This window comes from Papilio polytes, unplaced genomic scaffold (assembly GCF_000836215.1).
Source record: "Papilio polytes unplaced genomic scaffold, Ppol_1.0 DF824069.1, whole genome shotgun sequence".
NCBI classification, from domain to species: domain Eukaryota; kingdom Metazoa; phylum Arthropoda; class Insecta; order Lepidoptera; family Papilionidae; genus Papilio; species Papilio polytes.
This window is the reverse complement of record NW_013525135.1, coordinates 1,846,955-1,864,163: the sequence shown is the minus strand read 5'-3', so window position 1 is coordinate 1,864,163 and position 17,209 is coordinate 1,846,955. Positions and strand designations below refer to the sequence as shown.

Below are 17,209 nucleotides of genomic sequence, written 5' to 3'. Positions count from 1 at the left end.
GTATACTTTTTTATGTGTGTTACGGCATAACTCCGCCGCTATTTTCTTATCCGAAAGGTTATTTCTGATATAAAAGTTGAGAATCAACTATTTTGTTGCTTTCAAAGTTAATTAAACGATTTCTATTAAAACTAACGTGTGATATATAAAAGAAAAGTATTTCTGTTTAATTTATTAGATGTAATTATTAAACAAATTAAGGATAAAAATAAAAAAACAGTAGTAAGTGAATTCAAAAATTTAATTAACAAAGAAAATTAATCGTAAAATGTCATTCCTAACAATCGAAGAGAAACGCTAATGAAACTGTAAACAAAATAACACTCCGGTTACCAAAATAATCATGGAATGCCGGATATCACAGACGCTTCGGACCGGGACCACAGGTGGCAGATTCCAGACTTCAGTACGAGTTGACACTCCGCGAGGAACGGACGTATCGAGAGAACGTTGAATTTGTCTCGATCTAAACTTCGCGTTTTACATGTTCGAAGTAGTTTGTGCAGTGAATTTTAAACGAAAGTTTTTAAAGTAAAAATAATTCGTTAAAAATGAAAGTCTTGACGGTAGACGATAAAACTGTTGTCGAAGACAGAGAGCCCACTGTCGAGATTGATAACAAACTTACTAAAGAGGAATTAAATAGGTAAATGAAATATCTTTTTTTTATTCAAAATTAATTAAAAACGCAGAAAATTTAGCTTGATAATTTAGAAAAATTATGAATTTTTAATGTCAACTCTAAAATTATAGAAATCAATTAAGTTAAATTAAAAATTAAATCAAATACAACCTAAGCTGTACGCTAATTCGGGCTTTTATATTTGCAATAAAAAAAAAGATTTTACTAAGATATAACAAGCACATATTTTTTTATTTGTAATCATAAAAATACGTAATGATCGGTTTAAAAAGTAATTTATAATAAGTTCTAATTTGTGTGATAACTAACTGTGTGACACATTCAAGTTAAATTAAAAAAAAAAAACATATCGTCGAATTGAATACCTCCTTCTTTTGGGAAGTCGGTCAAAAATTAAAAAATAAGATGTTTCGTGGAATATTACGCTTTAATGAAATACATTTCTGATTCCTAACGAGACTTATCTCTAAACACAGATAAGTTTAATTATCTTTTATTAGAAAAGTTATTTGAAAGCGAAGTTCAAAAACCTTAACGTAATATATCAGTGTTAAACCAACGTAGTGTCATTAACTGTACATTTACCCGTCAAATGTTTATTTTGGTGACAAAGAATCATCTGGAGAAAGAACTACCAAATTTGTCTGGATTGTGAAAACAAAACGTATGAGAGCAAGTTCGCTAGGTCAGACTGCTGGACATGTGCCAGTGGTGACACAAGTGAGAAGAATGCGTTGTTTACGCGTCGCGTCGCTTCGTTCGCGCGCTTTTCACTTTTGGGCGGGAAAACGATGGAATGCTGTGACGCCATGTTTGTTTTGTCATAGACACGCGTCATGAAGATTTACTATTCGATAATATTTTCAAAACAAATAGGACTAGTTTACTCGTTTTTTGCGTGAGTGTAGTTGTATTTGTACATCGTTTAAATAACTTATTTTGTAAAATACGGTATTGTTTACTGTTTATAGTATTATCAATTACTTTTGTTTTTGACAATAATTTTATTGGTAGATTAATCTGGAATTTTATTCTTAAGGGTCTACCCTTAGTTTCTAATTAGATAAATTGTACAATTTGTAATGTAAACAATTATTGTCTTGTCACGGTCAATTTGTCAAAAATGGCCGACCTTGTAGCGTTCTAGACTTGACATTGACGTGAATTAATGATACAGAACACGCATCATTCTATTTCAGTGTTCCACAAAGGAATTTGACACAGATGTTGCCGTTGACTACATTTATTATGACTGAAGCTTTGAATAACACAACTTTATTGAAAACTTAATTTAACAGATGTAGTAATTGAATATAATAATATCAAAATCATTAGTTCCTTTCTCTTACCACCCTTTTCTTATAAGGTTGGGAAGGGAAAGTGGATTTGACGGTGGAGGAGACGCATAAACACATCATTATGTGCGTCTCCTCCTCCTTTGATTAAGGGTAGGCAACGCATCTACAATTGCAAATGTCCTTCGGCAGCGGTTGCTTCACCATTTTAGCGGACTTAGGTGTCCGCTTACTCGAATAGTTGACTATAAATTGACACTAATTTTACATTATTTTGTTCAATAGAGGATGTCCTCTTGGCGTGTCCCGTGTGACGTGTGCGGTATACGTGTGCGGTGCGCACGCGCTGCCAGGCGGTGTGCGGGCGCTCCGCCCAGGGCTGGTTGTGAATGCTGCTCCCGAGCTGCCGCCGCCGCCAGACGACTGCGCCCCACGGTACTACGTACCGTTGCTGGACACACCCAACTCAGACATGCATCCATACATGGAGAGAGTCGCTGACCTTATTAACGATGTAAGTAACATTGATAAAAAATATAAACTGCTTTATGATGTTTTCATCGATTATACAGTTTTGTTTGAATAACACAACAAAGTTATTAAGAACAATCTCGTATACTGCAGTAATTTTTACTTTATTGTGGATTTGAAAGTGGACAAATAAACCAAATCATTTAGCTTTTTGTATCAAATAGGTACTTTGACCATTCGCAGAAGTAGTTTACTATTTATTATGAATTTATTGTTTTTTCATTATTAAATTTTTTTATTGTTGTCATAGGTGGTATCCCGGGGGGAGGTGGTACTGGTGCATTGCGTGGCGGGAGTGTCCCGGTCTGTCACCCTGTGTTTGGCCTACCTCGTCAAGTGGCAGCGGATGACGCTCAGAGACGCATATCACCACCTTAAACTGAGACGGTAAGCAATCTCAGCAGTAATTCATAACTAACGTCTTGTGCTCACTGGCTTAACAAGGCAAAGACATCTTTAACAAAGCCGTAAGGTCTAAGGCCATTTTTAAAATTAAAACGAAAGAATACAAGACTCTAATACTAGGTTTCTACTAACGTGTCTCTTCTATAAAAAAAAAACACAAAGACTAAAAAGTCATCTCTTTCAGACCACAAATCCGACCGAATACGGGTTTCTTCAAACAGCTGATAAAGTTCGAAGAACGGCTGTTCAGCGAAGCTTCTGTAAAGATGGTCTACTGCGAGGCTATCGACAAGGAGATCCCCGACGTCTACGAGCCGGATTACAGCGGTATGACATGGTTCAGGCAGCGGTACGGACCTATTGAAAGTAGTTGAGTATATTTAAGCTAACATTAGTATGCATATAAGCGTTTTTAAATGCAGCTTTTTGTATAAGGGCCTGTCCCACCAAGTTGCAAGTCTGATAACAATCCAACGTGTGAAATATGTGACAGTGACGTCATTTTAAAACTATCTGAGACTATCAGCCAGGTGTGGGACAGCCCTAAGTCAATTTACTATGGCGGACTCATACAAAAATGTTAACTATTTTCTTTTTTTTTGAAGATACTGAGATGTTTTTAATGAGTGTTGCCAGTGTAAACTCACAGTCGCACACAAATTGAGTAAACTATCACTCGCTGCTTGTTCAATTCTGGTTTTTAGGTTAACTAACTTCGAATGGGATTTAATTTCTGCTAATGAATGTACAAAGTAAGTTTCACAATTACCGTGAAAACACTTTCACTTATAAGATTGTTATAAAACTTTGAAAATAGTGTAAACAATTGAATGATTTTGATTTCTAAAGACTCATTTAATTATCATCATCACTAGCTCACCATACGTCCCCACCGAGGGGCTCGGAGCCTACCCTAATATGGGGTGACTAGGCCGTAGTCAACCACGCTGGCCAAGTGCGGGTTGGTTGACTTCACATATATCTTTGAATTTCTCCGCCGATATGTGCAGGTTGCATCACAATGTTTTCCTTCACCGTAAGAACGTCGGGTAAATTATGTACATATGAAAATTCGAAAAATCGCAAATCACATTGGTACATGGCGGGATTCGAACCCAAGACCTGTAGATTACAAGTCAAGTGATCAAACCACTGAGCCACCGACGCTCATTTAATACGCTTTATATAATAATTAAAGTTTTAATATAATATATCTGTTTAATTATGTTTTTTTAACTTTGCATTGGATAAAAATCGTCAAACAGAAATAAATGTATGAAAGATGTAAATTTGTTTGTGTTCTGATGTAAACAATGTCAAGTCAAAATGGTTTTTAATTAATAATATTCTAAAAGTTATTTTACAATATATTTGCCGAGTAAAAAAATGTCAATAAACAATTTTAAATAGTATACAAGCCATTTTAATTTGACTTGTTATTTCTTTACAAGACTGATGCATGAATGATTTAAGTATTGTTAAGTTTATTTTAAGTTTTATTTAAATTTAAGTAATCTTAATCTCTAACATTGTGAAGACATTTTGTAAAATTACAAAATACAACCAAATTTTTATGTTAGCAATTTAAAAAGAAAGTCATTTTACCAAAAGTATATAATTTCAAATGGACAAAAAATCAACACATTTAAGTGTAAGCTTAATCTGTAATAGCTTTATATGTTGACTAAGATTTTTTATTTTATTTATTGATAATTTACAGCTAACTTGGAAAAAAATAAAACATACAAAAAAGAGAAGGCCAATTACAAGTTATCGCAGTTATTTTATTATAAATGTAATAAAATATGAATAACATACTTGTATGACTTTAAAAATAAATAAATATATTGTGATATAATAAACTGTAACTTTAATTAGAAGTTGTGTTAAGTGATATATTTGTATATAAATGGGACCAAAATAAATAAATAAGGAATATTCCATGTTTGATTTTGAAAACCATACACTTATTTCACACACTGATACTTCGACAATAGACATTTCCCAAACATTATCAAATAACAAGATACTTCCTTTGTTTTAAGCATTAAATTCATCTAGATCGTCTCTTGTTTCTAACAAACTAGCTTACGCCCGAAACTCCATCCGCTTGAAATTAAAAAAAATAATGTAAAACATGGACTATGTTAGTGACAACGTAGCTTCTAATGGTGAAAGAACATTTGAAATCGGACCAGTAGTTTTTGAGTTATTTCATTACAATCAAACAAAATTTTCTTTAATATTAGATGAACTCCACACGAGAATATAATCAATAGTTAATTTCTTGCACCGTTTTGATCTCAATAAAGCTATAAATATGATTTACATGTTACCTAATTGCCGAAGCTATGTAATGACTAATGCTGTCGGAGTTGTTGGCCCCGTGGCATTGAGCGGTGCTACAAAAATAGATCCCCCCTACCCCCCACCTGTGTAGACTGCGCCTTAGTGATAGCCGGAGCGGGGGCGGAAACTGCAATACGGTTTATTTCGAAAAGGGGCTTGGCAATAGAAAGAAATTCAAAAGTGATGACTAGTCAGATGTGTTTAGTGATAAATTCTAATTATAGGTCTAAATTTTAATAGATATTGAATACGAGATCAGTCAGAATACAGAATCATTTGTGTAACAAACATTGGCTGAGTTCGATGTTGATCCATGATTAAATACAAGTTATTATTCTTCAAGTAACCTTTACCCATTTGAACCTAAAATTTACAGTTCGGAACTGGTCGATACACCTTGAAGTGTTAATTTCTTTTGAACATTGCTAGTGTAAAATTTCTCAATCGAAATGAAAGCAACTACATAGAATCTATACAAACTTCATGATAATAACTAACTTTAATATTGAATTTGAGTTTTAAGGTTCCATAATATTACTTAATAGCTATTAAATTTAATTACATGTTATCTCCTTTAAGACTGAAATAAATAAAATATATACCACGTAGTTATTTCAACCGTACAACATTGTAGCTCTACAGCGATAGAAGTGACAGCGACTGACAATGCGTCAGCTCTTCCTGGATGTGGCGACTAGAAATAGTTTCAGCTCACACTAAAATAACAAAGGAAACAACAAGCAAATCATTTCCTTAATGTAGTAGTATAAAAATATTTTAATTGAATAAACGATATTAAAATCATGAATGAAATTAAATTGACTAATGAAATTTATGACATGACATTATGAAAATGAAATCGACATGCATGTATTAGATGTTTGAATGAGGAACAGACGAGAGAGATGTTCCTGAAATGTCAATTTCAGACTTGTTCCTTGTTCACAAGGTCCTTTTTCTATTCAACTTACCCCTATCAAATTTATACTGGTGTAAAATTCCACAAAGCTGCATCTATTTATGGCAAGAGTAAATAGTGAATAAGACAAAGGTCTTTGTGCTGTCTATTCATGTTAATAAATGATGCGTCATAGAAAGTTTAGGACGTTTTAGACCAACTAAATATTTCACTTATGCGTATTTCTGTTACGAAATATTTTAAATGCTACTCTTCTATAATTGAAACAGCAACAGCAGTTTCAATTATTTCCGAGCAGCGTGAATCGGTACTTACTAAACTAACGCGTACCATCCTTCGACCACATCTTCACCTTGGTCTATGCGGGATAGTGGTTAAGCGCTGGTTTTGCAATTTAAAAAAAAATTGAAATACTACCTACTACTACTAATTTTCTTCTTCTCAAATTTTAAGTTATTTATGTTTTATCTCAAATAATGTTTGCCTTTTCTTTCTATTGAAAGTTGTCAGTCTTGGAATGAAATTATTAAAATGTTAACAACTATTCCGGTGGAATTATAAGAACGAATGCAAAACGCGGTAATGACGCAATAGTCTGACAATTTTAACAAAATTAAAGCCAACACTGATTGTTCTCACCTGACGGCTGAAGTAATATCCTAAATTTAGACTAATTGGTTTCCTGCCAGGACTCTGAGTACACAAATATGACTGACACGCAAATACATAGCTTCAATTTCATTTTAAACGAACAATGAGTTACATCGAAACACGAAAATCAACCTTTTGTCTTAGTTTTAAAGTTGATAATTGCTTGACATTTTTTCCCAGTCAACCTGTCAAATGTTTTGCCAAAACACCTGATGTTCAACGCGTGTTATTTTTTGGCAAAAACAACTGACAAGTTCAATGTTTTCGCTAATTACACCCGCACCTACGCAACTACTAGAGCACTTTACATTTTTACTTTTAATTAAAAATTTACTACGTAATGATATATGAAATAAAATAGCGGTAAAACACTATAAATAATAATTTTGTCATTTGACATAAGCTGGAAATCATCAGGACGTCTGTTTCGACTCAAAAGGACTATTTATTTAAAGTGGCCAGGTCTGAAGTCAGTTCTAAACAAACATTTCACTTGAATATATCGAGACGGACATGTTTAACAAATAAATACAGATAACAGTTATTCTCGTAATTTAATAACACTTATAATAATTTAAAGAATTAGTTATTTATAGTCAGAATACGTTTTGCTCATTTTCTATTACCATATAACTAAATTTTTAATAAAAAGAACAATATCTACTTCAACTATAAACCTGTAAATTTGCCATTCTACAATAAAATCGATTATAATTTCACCAATCAAAAAAATAAGTAACTCTATCAAGTAGTATACATTACTTAAAGACGATTGACTGTTTGTTTACCAATAAATCACTAGTTGTTTAACTAGTGTTGAACTAGGTCGTATTTGTAATAAAGAACGTAAAATATATCGTTAAAATCAATCAATCATCAGCGCAAACGCGTATATAAATACATTTTCTGGAGCAATCAACATTCCACGTTACATTCCTTCTATTTATATAATGTGATCTCTTAGTTGTATCATTCTGGATGTCTGAATGTCTGTCTCGAATGTTTTCCACTTCCAATATGACTGAATATTATTTATATTTCGTTTTATGCATTCCACATATTTTCTCCAGTTATTTTGATCGTGTTGACTTTTATAGTAGCTTTCGCCCGTGACTATGTCTGTGCCGAATTAAAACAAAAACAAGTAGCCAAATCTATGCCACATTTAATGAGATCCGTTTAGCAGTTTAGGCTACAAACTGACAAACATCCAACCATCTAAACTTTTGCAATTATAATGTTAGTAAGATTATCTCACAGACATTGATGTGTTTTTAAGCCCATAAGTACCCCTAAAATGAGTAAAATTAGTAAAATGAGTAATTTTAAATTATTACACACAAATAAAACGGAACAGCTTATAGTATAATCTTAAAAACATTGGAAATGTTAAACAAAAGTGATAACAAAATCTAAAACATTCCAGACATAAGACACAGCAAAGATACACTAACGACGAAACTTAAAATAACAAATCGTTGACGGACTGGAATGTTCGTAATTCCACATCAGTAGCGACCTTCTCATCATCCTAGTAAACTAAATCTGACAGTTTTAGAACAAGCTTGAACTAACTGTTACAAAAAGTGATACTCTCTTTCTTTTTTATCTGGTGCAGTAATTCACAGATTCATCCGGATGGACCTCAACGTCCTCGGAAGAATCAGCGAGGGTGAAAAGTAAAATTGAAGGTTCATAAAAGTAGCAGAATATGCTTGCATATTTCCTAAACGCCGTTGGAAAGTAAGCCGGATGGTAGAGCGCGTGGTAGGCCGAAGCTTAGATGGCTAGATGACGTCAGACATGATCTTAAGAATATTGGCTTCAGTGGCTGGAAGCAAAAGGTCCAAAATAGATTAACATAGAGAAATTTACTGGACCAAGCTCACCCGAGACTGTAGTGCCTCAGATGATGACGATAATGAGAAGAAGAAATAAATGCAAAATTATTTTAGCCGCATTTCTTCATGGAGTTAAAACCAGTACAGTTTAAAAGGGATCAAGAAATAAGGTTGGGAATCTCTGGTCTGATGTTTAGAGTGTTAACGCATTTCTGTCCAAAGTAATTAAAATAAATTTTGGATCTTAGGTATTGATTTGTCTTCACTGCTGTCAGAAGCAATGGTATGTCATGTATACGTTGAAAGGTACTCTAGTTGAGCACTGAGATCCAGGTATGTTGGCACACTGCCAAACAATGACACAGAGAGTATATTAATGTGGGTTTACATTGCCGAAACCCTTGTATAAAACATACTACTATTCCCTTTTATTCTTCTTTAAAAACTGAGACAGCAATATGTTTTCGTACGTGTTTAAAGCAGTGTAAATTCACGGTTATACATCACAAACGCTATATCGAAACTAAAACGTTTTGTTTGATATATAGGAATGTGGAGGTGGAATATATTTATACTAACCACAAGCAAATGGTTTGTTTTGTGTTACAACTATAGCTATGGTATTTGTTTTAACAAACGCTTCCCATTCTTACAGTCATAGGTCAATAACCGCATATTTGCTGAGTTTAAGCTACGACGCAATTATTGCGATTTAATTGGTTGAATGGTTGATATTGAGATAATTGTAAATAGTTTACACAATTACAAACGCTGTAGTTGCACTTCACTGTGTTTGTCATGAGCGATGCTAGCCCATAATCTAGGTATACATGACTAACTGGTGCCCTCAGTTTAAAGCCGTCGTTTGCTCCAAAACGTTTATTCATACCTCAAGTGGACTTGCACCAATCGTCTAAGTAATTAATACGCTCTTAAAAAACCCTTGGAGACAAATTAAAAGATCAAGTCAGTAGTGTGAAGAAGAACATTGCGCAATAACAGAACAGACGAAAAACCAACCAAGTCGCTGTTGAATTTTATGTTTAGTTGTAACGAATTCCAGCGACAGAAGTACAACAAAAATACCGCAAAACATGTCGAGTTGCGCAATGTCGCGTATTTTAGTTGTACAAATAAATAGACAAAAAGTTTATAGTCGCATTCCGGTGGCGGGCGAGGGCGACCCACTTCGCTCACGGCAGGTATGCGACGACGAGCGGCAGCGCCGACTGCCGCGCATACCAACAACCACAGACTAAATAAGAAATTGTATTACCACAGATGACACAAACAACAAACGATTGGGAAAAGATTAACTGTCATAGCTGTTAATTATAGATTTGTTAAGAATAACCTACTCTAAAGAGAAGTTTAAGTAGCTATTAAACTCTGAGTGCGGTAGTAAAAAGGCAAACAAAATTGCAAGATCTGTAAGTTTAGATTTGACTATATTATCATAATTGTAGTTTCAAGATTAAGAAAAGAAGAGTATCTTCTATCTCTAATTACTACTTAGAGTTGCAGGCGTGAAAATTTGTATTGAAAGTTTTAAAATCTGTATTTACTTTCAACCATTCGAATTGTCTCAATTATTCTCAGCCACAAATTTGGCTAGCGGTATAGTTACATACTTTACATATTTTTCAGTTCAATTTACGTGATTGTCTCGTTGTCAAAGCGTCGCAGGCAAACACGTGACATGTCACGTTTTATTTTAATTAAGTTCACGTGCTGCTAGACACGTAAATTAGACAATTAGAAGACAAGACATTCCGATTAACATGAATGTAAAAAAAATGTAGAAAAAAATAGCAAAATTGATTGAAAGGAGATTTATTTACATTTAATAATACATTTGGAGTATAAAAAAAAATGAAAAAATATTTATTTTCAGAAAAATTATCACAAACATAACCTAATTTACATTTTTTTTTTACACACTAAACATAAACTAAAATAAACAAAAAACAGTAAAGTACGTAAATAAGTATGTAAGCAAATCTGTAGGCTAGTAGTATAGTAGTACAAGCATGAAAGTGTTTTTTACAACGATAATTAATTAAACTCCAAAATAAACTTTTAAACGTTTACGAGCACGTATGTATGTATCTACAAGTAACGATTGGTCAGTCAAAGAGTGATTTTCTTGTTTTCATTGGCGTGTAAAAGCATCAGTTGGATGCAGGCGCCAATCTTCGTAAACATTTATGACAAATGCATCGTAACGTCGGAATAATGTTGACGTTAATGATCTCTCTGGAATTACGAAGTCATTCCGAGGGCGCTGTTTGTTTTCAACAAGGGGAAATCCTTTTATTTTCACGTCATTCTATGTATATGAAATTTTCCTTACATCTATACTATTACAGTAAAGCGTAAACACACACTTCTTTGTTGCCTAAGTTGTCAGCAGTTACAGCATATTTTTGAATAATTCCTTTTTTTAATAAAAAGCGTCACACACTTGCGTTATGCTTTAGGCTATATATTTTAACACCATTAAACTTGGGGGTAAATATTTTGGATAAAAACCCTAATGTGGGAAAGCGACCATAACTTTCTGCCAACATCAAGGAAACAAGGTTGTCATCATGTCATGTCATTTTGACATTTGTAATTGATAATTTGACAAATGTAATCAATAAAATATTTTTTTATAACTTTATGCGGATGAAGTCGCACGGGAACAGCTACTTTTTTAATAAACATTGTTCTCGAAATGTCAGTTGTCATCCACAATTATTATAAAGAAAGACCTTGGTAAATTATTATCCACATCACCTTGGTAAGAACGCTCACATATTTATTGCACAGATATAATTTTGTAAGACCGCGTATAATTCGAGAACAAAACGTATTAATATACAAAGTGGTCATAACTCAGGTGTCGCTGACTTCCGCCGCCTCTCCTTGAGATTGTTAAATCTTAAGGGTCATTACGGACGTGAGAATGTCATTATACGATATATTTTTTTAAGTAGAAGCTTAACAATCAAATTTCACGAGATTTTCAGATAAGTTATCTGTACAGAAAAAATAATAAATACATTCTCAAAATAAACATATTAAGTTTTTTATTCTCTTTTATTAATTGCTGTCTTAATTCTGGTGGGTGAAAAATATTTTACATTTATTTCTTGGTTCAATATTTTGCTACGCTAAAATTTCCACAGTACCATGTGTAGGCAGCCTAGCAAAGGTGATTATAAAGACCCCGTTGGCGACAGAATCGCATTTCCACACATTTATTTTTAAGTTCTCTTAAATTTCTATTTGAAAATTTGTTTTATTTTCTTTGAAAGTTATCATTTACGACCCTGATACCAGGAAGTCGTTTAATTACTGCCACCACTTACTAATAACAGTAAATGACTATTAATCTTATTGTATTTAATGACTTTTAGTGAATTGTTCTTAAATAACTTTTCTAAGATCAAAAGAAGAAATATGTTAACCATTCAGGTAGCGATGTTTCGAACTCTTATGAAATTAACACTAATATAAAACAGAGATTTTTCTTATTTATCAGATATATTTTAATTTTTCAAACAGCAATACGCGCCAAGCCATTAGCATCAGCTGTTAAAGCTTTTCAAATATATTTGAATTTTTTTACGGTCACTCACCTTGTTAAGTGGCCATTAACCGATATTTATACACTTTTATATGAGAAGAAAGATGTATATGTATGTGTGATGATGTGGCTTATTTTACTCTTAAAAACGATCACCTGACATTGCCGATTGTTAATGTAATTTTTAAGGTATTATTTTACGTACCGCGCCTGACTCGGTTATACATGTTTTCGTATAAAAGGTTTGCTACTTAAATACTTTCAGGCGCATTATTTAGTCTTGAAGCAGAATTTACCACACCTAAGTCTCGCATTTTAAATTAATTATAATCTCAAGTACGAGCAAAAAAAGTTTTAATCCGATAACTTTACAGAATCGCCCACGAAACATTACGTTGAGAAATATTGTGTTTCATCTTTACATTATCAATATTAAATTCAATTATAACGATAAGTCATCGCTACTTTGATTAAACGACAAATAAAAATTGTTAACATAATATATACACTATACTTTCAGAACATCGTCCGCATGACATTTAAAAAAAAAAACAAAAGTAAGTAGCCTATGTATTGTTCAGACTTTCCTCTACATCTATGCCAAGTTTAATCAGGATTCACTTTCTTTTACAATGACCACTTCAAAAAAAACATGAAAACGGCGCATTAGGTATAGCCATAATCCTTAACAAAATAAATGTGTTCGTTATCAGATAAATTTGAATTAGATTAATTAACACAAAAAACATAATAGGTTATATTTAGGACATTGCGATCATTGAAAAATCAGATCTCAGGTCGAGCACGGTTCCTATAAATTAACAACACTTACAATACAATACTAGTACATAAAGACTCTAACATAACATTTGCTTAAAGTTGTGTAGGTTATAACTGTGTAGTGCTAACCAATTGGCGACGAGTATTACTAAACCGCAACTGCCGCTTAAGGATCGTATTACATTTGACTAGTTGTAAAACTGAACTCGCGCGGGCAACATGTTTCCCTTGTTAATAATAATTTTTATTGTTGTTGTTTACATCTACACCACGAGAAACTACAACTATTGGTCAAAGAGGAACATAAAACATGATCCGCCAATACCCTTGTTCGGAAACCATTTCAGAAACGTATTCGGCGTCAAAAGCATTACGGAACTTTCTACTGAATTATATACAAAATATGATAAAGAGAAAGTCGTCGGTTACTACTGTGGATCCACACCCCTTCTGATCGTGAGAGATTTGGACATAGCCAGGAATATAATGACGATGGACTTCGTCTATTTCTACCCGAGGGGTCTCGGCAGAGATCCCAAGTACGAGCCGCTGCTCAACAATCTATTTCACAGCGACGGCGACACCTGGAAGCTCCTGCGACAGAGGTTAACGCCGGCTTTCACCACTGCTAAGTTAAAGAAGATGTTTCCCCTCGTGGTGAAGTGCGCAGAGAAAATGCAGACGGTTGCGGATGGCATAGCGGCTCGGGGCGGGGAGTGCGATGTGCGGGAACTGATGGCGCGCTTTACTACAGAGTTCATTGGCGCCTGCGGCTTTGGAATCGAAATGGACACTATCAACACCGAGCACTCCCTGTTCAGGGAACTCGGCAAGAAGATCTTTACACGGTCTTGGAGACACATTCTTCTGGTTGCTGTATGGGACGTGGTTCCGGAGTTGAGGAGGTTGCTTCGCGTTGAAGACCACACTGTAGAAAACAATCTTACTGAGATTGTACAGAAGGTTCGAGAGCACAGGAACTATAAGCCGTCCGAGAGAAATGATTTCATCGATCTGCTGCTCGAATTAGAATCTAAGGGTAAAATAATCGGAGAATCGATCGAAAAATCTAATCCAGATGGAAGCCCGGTACTAGTTGATATGGAGATGGACATAAAATGTATAGTAGCTCAGGTGTTTGTATTCTTCGCTGCGGGCTTCGAGACCTCCTCGTCGGCGACCAGCTACTGTCTGCACGAACTCGCATTCCATCCGAAAATTCAAGAGAAAGTGCAATTGGAGATCGATGAAAAGTTGAAACAGTACGATAACAAATTATGTTATGACGCTATCGCTGAGATGTCCTACCTCCATATGGCGTTTAAAGAATCTCTGAGAAAATTTCCCTCGCTGGGAGTCTTAAACAGAACGTGCGCGCGGCGATACAAAATACCAGAGTTAGATATCACAATAGACCCCGGAGTGAAGATAGTGATACCGATACAGGCAATACAAATGGATGAAAAGTACTTCGATAATCCAAATGAGTTTCGTCCGGAGAGATTTTCCCCGGAAGAGGAGAAGAAACTCAATCAATATATGTATTCGCCATTCGGTCGCGGACCTCGGGCTTGTATTGGTGAGTTATTTATTACTTAACCGGTTGCAAGGGACATTGGACTTTGATCGTAAGGCCATTGCAATCACCTTCATTCTACACAAACAACTTAAACCTCATTTAAGACAAAAGTAGATCATTTAAGGCTAGTTCGCACTGCATTTAATATAATATAAAATACATATGATACAAAGGTGCTCTCCTTAAAAATTTCCAAAATTATTTCGCATTAAAGTGACTGACTAATGTATCAATCTATTGAATTCTAGAATGAAAATAACAATCAGGACTGTTAGATTAATCTATGATAACAATAACCAAGTTTATACTTTGTGCAGGTACTTATATAAAATAGGGCCGATTGCAAAACAATGAAGATAAAGTTGAATTGCGTAGATAGAACACAAATAAATTTTCTCTCGAGTACAATGAATACAGCAAACATTGTAAAGTCACTGGGTTCAAAGTCCAAATAAGATTAAATTATACACCGAAACGCGTTTACAAACTTATTTCTGTCTCTTTTTATTAAAAGGGAATGAAAATGATGACAATATTTCGCCTTCTTTTAGCTTTTTATGTACTGAATGTTTTTGTCAAACCAAATTGCAATAAAGTAAAAACAAAAGATGGAAAAGGCGTGTATAGTACAGGCATTTGTGTTTAGTATAGGTTTTTTTAACAATAACTACAAAAGAAGCAGATTATTAAAAATTTAAAGGGAAAAACATTATAATGCCTAGAGAAACTTTCATACATTTTCATCCAACATTATCCCACAGGAACTCGTCTCGGTGAGATGCAATCGCTCGCGGGTCTAGCGGCTTTGCTGCACAAGTTCACAGTAGAACCTTCCCAGCACACACAAAGGGATCTCAAGGTCAACCACTGGAGTAACATTGTACAAGGAGTAATCGGCGGCATACCACTGAAGCTTACACCGAGAAAGATATTGAATATGGAATAAAATATATTACAGGACACGGAATATTGCTAATAATTTACATCGCCTATTTGTAATTCCCGGAACATCTTAAAGACTGTAAAGATTAATTCGATTTGTATGCAATTTGCCGAGTATTCCCCTTTTGTCCAGGCAAATTACAAACGGGCGGGGTCAATAATTTGCCGCTGAGAGATAACAGAAATACCGCATATCAGAATATGTAGAGAGCTAATAAAATTATATATCAACTATGCTTTATGGTGCAATGAATATTTAAGATAATTATGTAAACAACATAACTTTATACATTTGCCTAAATGTTTAGATTTAGATCTATGATACATGAAGTCATCAAAACAAGATTTAACAAGACGGCGTCAATACTTAAATATTATTTTATAATTTTTAGAAATTAAATACTGATCCAAAAGTATTTTTTGCATTCCTTTATTTAATTGTAAACTTTAAAACAACAAGTGTTTCATTTTTTAGTTACCTAATTAGTAATTTAGTAATTAATATTACTGTTTAACTACTAACTTATATAAAATTTTGTTTAAAACATGATAAACATGTAAACATGTTTTAATCTATGTCTTTAATTTAATTTCTAATCTTTTAATCTATGACAAATAAAGATCATTTTTACAAGCTGTCAATTTTATTATTTTGTTTCAATTTTGAGTTATAAACATGTATAAAATATTTTGAGATTTAAACTAATTATTTACCAATTTTTAATTGATTTGCTATGTCTTTTCATTATGTAAGGATTTACTATGGACCTTATGATGCATTCCACACGGTCTCTCATAAGCCGCAAAAACTGAGAGGCCTCAGAGGTTTGTAAGAAGTTATACCTAATTTACAATATCCTCAGGAAGACGCCAATTTCAATAAATATGTAAACTAATCGATTGCGATTTACGATAGACGTTTATTATTATAACATGGGTTATAATAATGGAGGTTTCCAGATCACCTTCACAAACTTGGCTACCGCGTGGATCTTGTCCCAGTTGATTTCGTAAACTACTGCATGCTGGAGATGTGCGGACATGAGGTATTAACCTAAAGACTACCCCTCATCATAGTACTAACAATAAAATGATATTTTTGTTCTATTATAAAGTATCTTAGGTTTCAAGATTTGAAAGATCACTAGCTCTTTTCGAATCCGTAATCCCAAAAGTCTGTTTCTCATATTTCTTTTAAAGTTTAGATGGATGGATGTTTGTTAGAGATTGTAGCCTAAACGGCTGAACGGATTTCGAGGAAATTTAGTATAGCTGTAGAGGATAGGCCGGAAGAACACATAGGCTACTTTTGTTTGTTTTTTTTTAATTCCTCGCGGGCGGAGTCGCGGGCAATAGGTAGTCGGTATAAAATAACTCAACATGTATCTCAGGTGTTTAGATGCAATATCCAGAACCTTCTATTCAACACTCCAGGGGAACTAGACCCGGTATGTATGCGGGCTGTAGACGCGGTGGTCGATGCCTCAGCCAAGTTCCTTCGCGCTAGAAACTACCTATGGTTCTGGTCACTTATAGACAACCAGCTGTTTAGAAGGAGCGAGTTCGCGCCGAAAGACCATTGGCCGTTCGAAGTGGACAAAGACAGCTACGATACTTGTATGGAATGCACTTACTGTTGTGGTAGTTTGAAGAAAAAGAAGTGATTTGAAATTAAATGAGCTCGAACCAACGATAACGAG

The 17,209-nt window shown here is 34.2% G+C and overlaps 3 protein-coding genes across 3 annotated transcripts; all 3 read left to right on the top strand.

Annotated features, from left to right (window-relative positions):
* The first annotated feature begins 423 nt into the window (after positions 1–423).
* On the top strand, positions 424–3,739 carry LOC106100125 (dual specificity protein phosphatase 14-like). Its single transcript, XM_013278867.1, has 4 exons — positions 424–646; positions 2,224–2,452; positions 2,720–2,856; positions 3,059–3,739. Exons 1-4 carry the CDS (start codon positions 552–554, stop codon positions 3,246–3,248), a joined length of 651 nt encoding a protein of 216 aa, XP_013134321.1. The 5' UTR covers positions 424–551; the 3' UTR covers positions 3,249–3,739.
* A 9,387-nt stretch (positions 3,740–13,126) lies between these two features.
* On the top strand, positions 13,127–15,925 carry LOC106100158 (cytochrome P450 6B6-like). The gene is made up of 2 exons (XM_013278910.1): positions 13,127–14,567; positions 15,329–15,925. Exons 1-2 carry the CDS (start codon positions 13,208–13,210, stop codon positions 15,511–15,513), a joined length of 1,545 nt encoding a protein of 514 aa, XP_013134364.1. The 5' UTR covers positions 13,127–13,207; the 3' UTR covers positions 15,514–15,925.
* A 228-nt stretch (positions 15,926–16,153) lies between these two features.
* Positions 16,154–17,209, top strand: LOC106100159 (UPF0728 protein C10orf53 homolog). The gene is made up of 3 exons (XM_013278911.1): positions 16,154–16,334; positions 16,470–16,555; positions 16,901–17,209. Exons 1-3 carry the CDS (start codon positions 16,244–16,246, stop codon positions 17,171–17,173), a joined length of 450 nt encoding a protein of 149 aa, XP_013134365.1. The 5' UTR covers positions 16,154–16,243; the 3' UTR covers positions 17,174–17,209.

Bases quoted from the DNA above. Each gene is read 5' to 3' on its own strand.
- LOC106100125 (XM_013278867.1), top strand. From the start codon at position 552: ATGAAAGTCTTGACGGTAGACGATAAAACTGTTGTCGAAGACAGAGAG. The intron at 2,453-2,719 runs GTAAGTAACATT...TTGTTGTCATAG, and splicing joins TCGCTGACCTTATTAACGAT to GTGGTATCCCGGGGGGAGGT. The intron at 2,857-3,058 runs GTAAGCAATCTC...CATCTCTTTCAG, and splicing joins CACCACCTTAAACTGAGACG to ACCACAAATCCGACCGAATA.
- LOC106100158 (XM_013278910.1), top strand. From the start codon at position 13,208: ATGTTTCCCTTGTTAATAATAATTTTTATTGTTGTTGTTTACATCTAC. The intron at 14,568-15,328 runs GTGAGTTATTTA...ATTATCCCACAG, and splicing joins CGGACCTCGGGCTTGTATTG to GAACTCGTCTCGGTGAGATG.
- LOC106100159 (XM_013278911.1), top strand. From the start codon at position 16,244: ATGTCTTTTCATTATGTAAGGATTTACTATGGACCTTATGATGCATTC. The intron at 16,335-16,469 runs GTTTGTAAGAAG...GGAGGTTTCCAG, and splicing joins AAAACTGAGAGGCCTCAGAG to ATCACCTTCACAAACTTGGC. The intron at 16,556-16,900 runs GTATTAACCTAA...CATGTATCTCAG, and splicing joins TGGAGATGTGCGGACATGAG to GTGTTTAGATGCAATATCCA.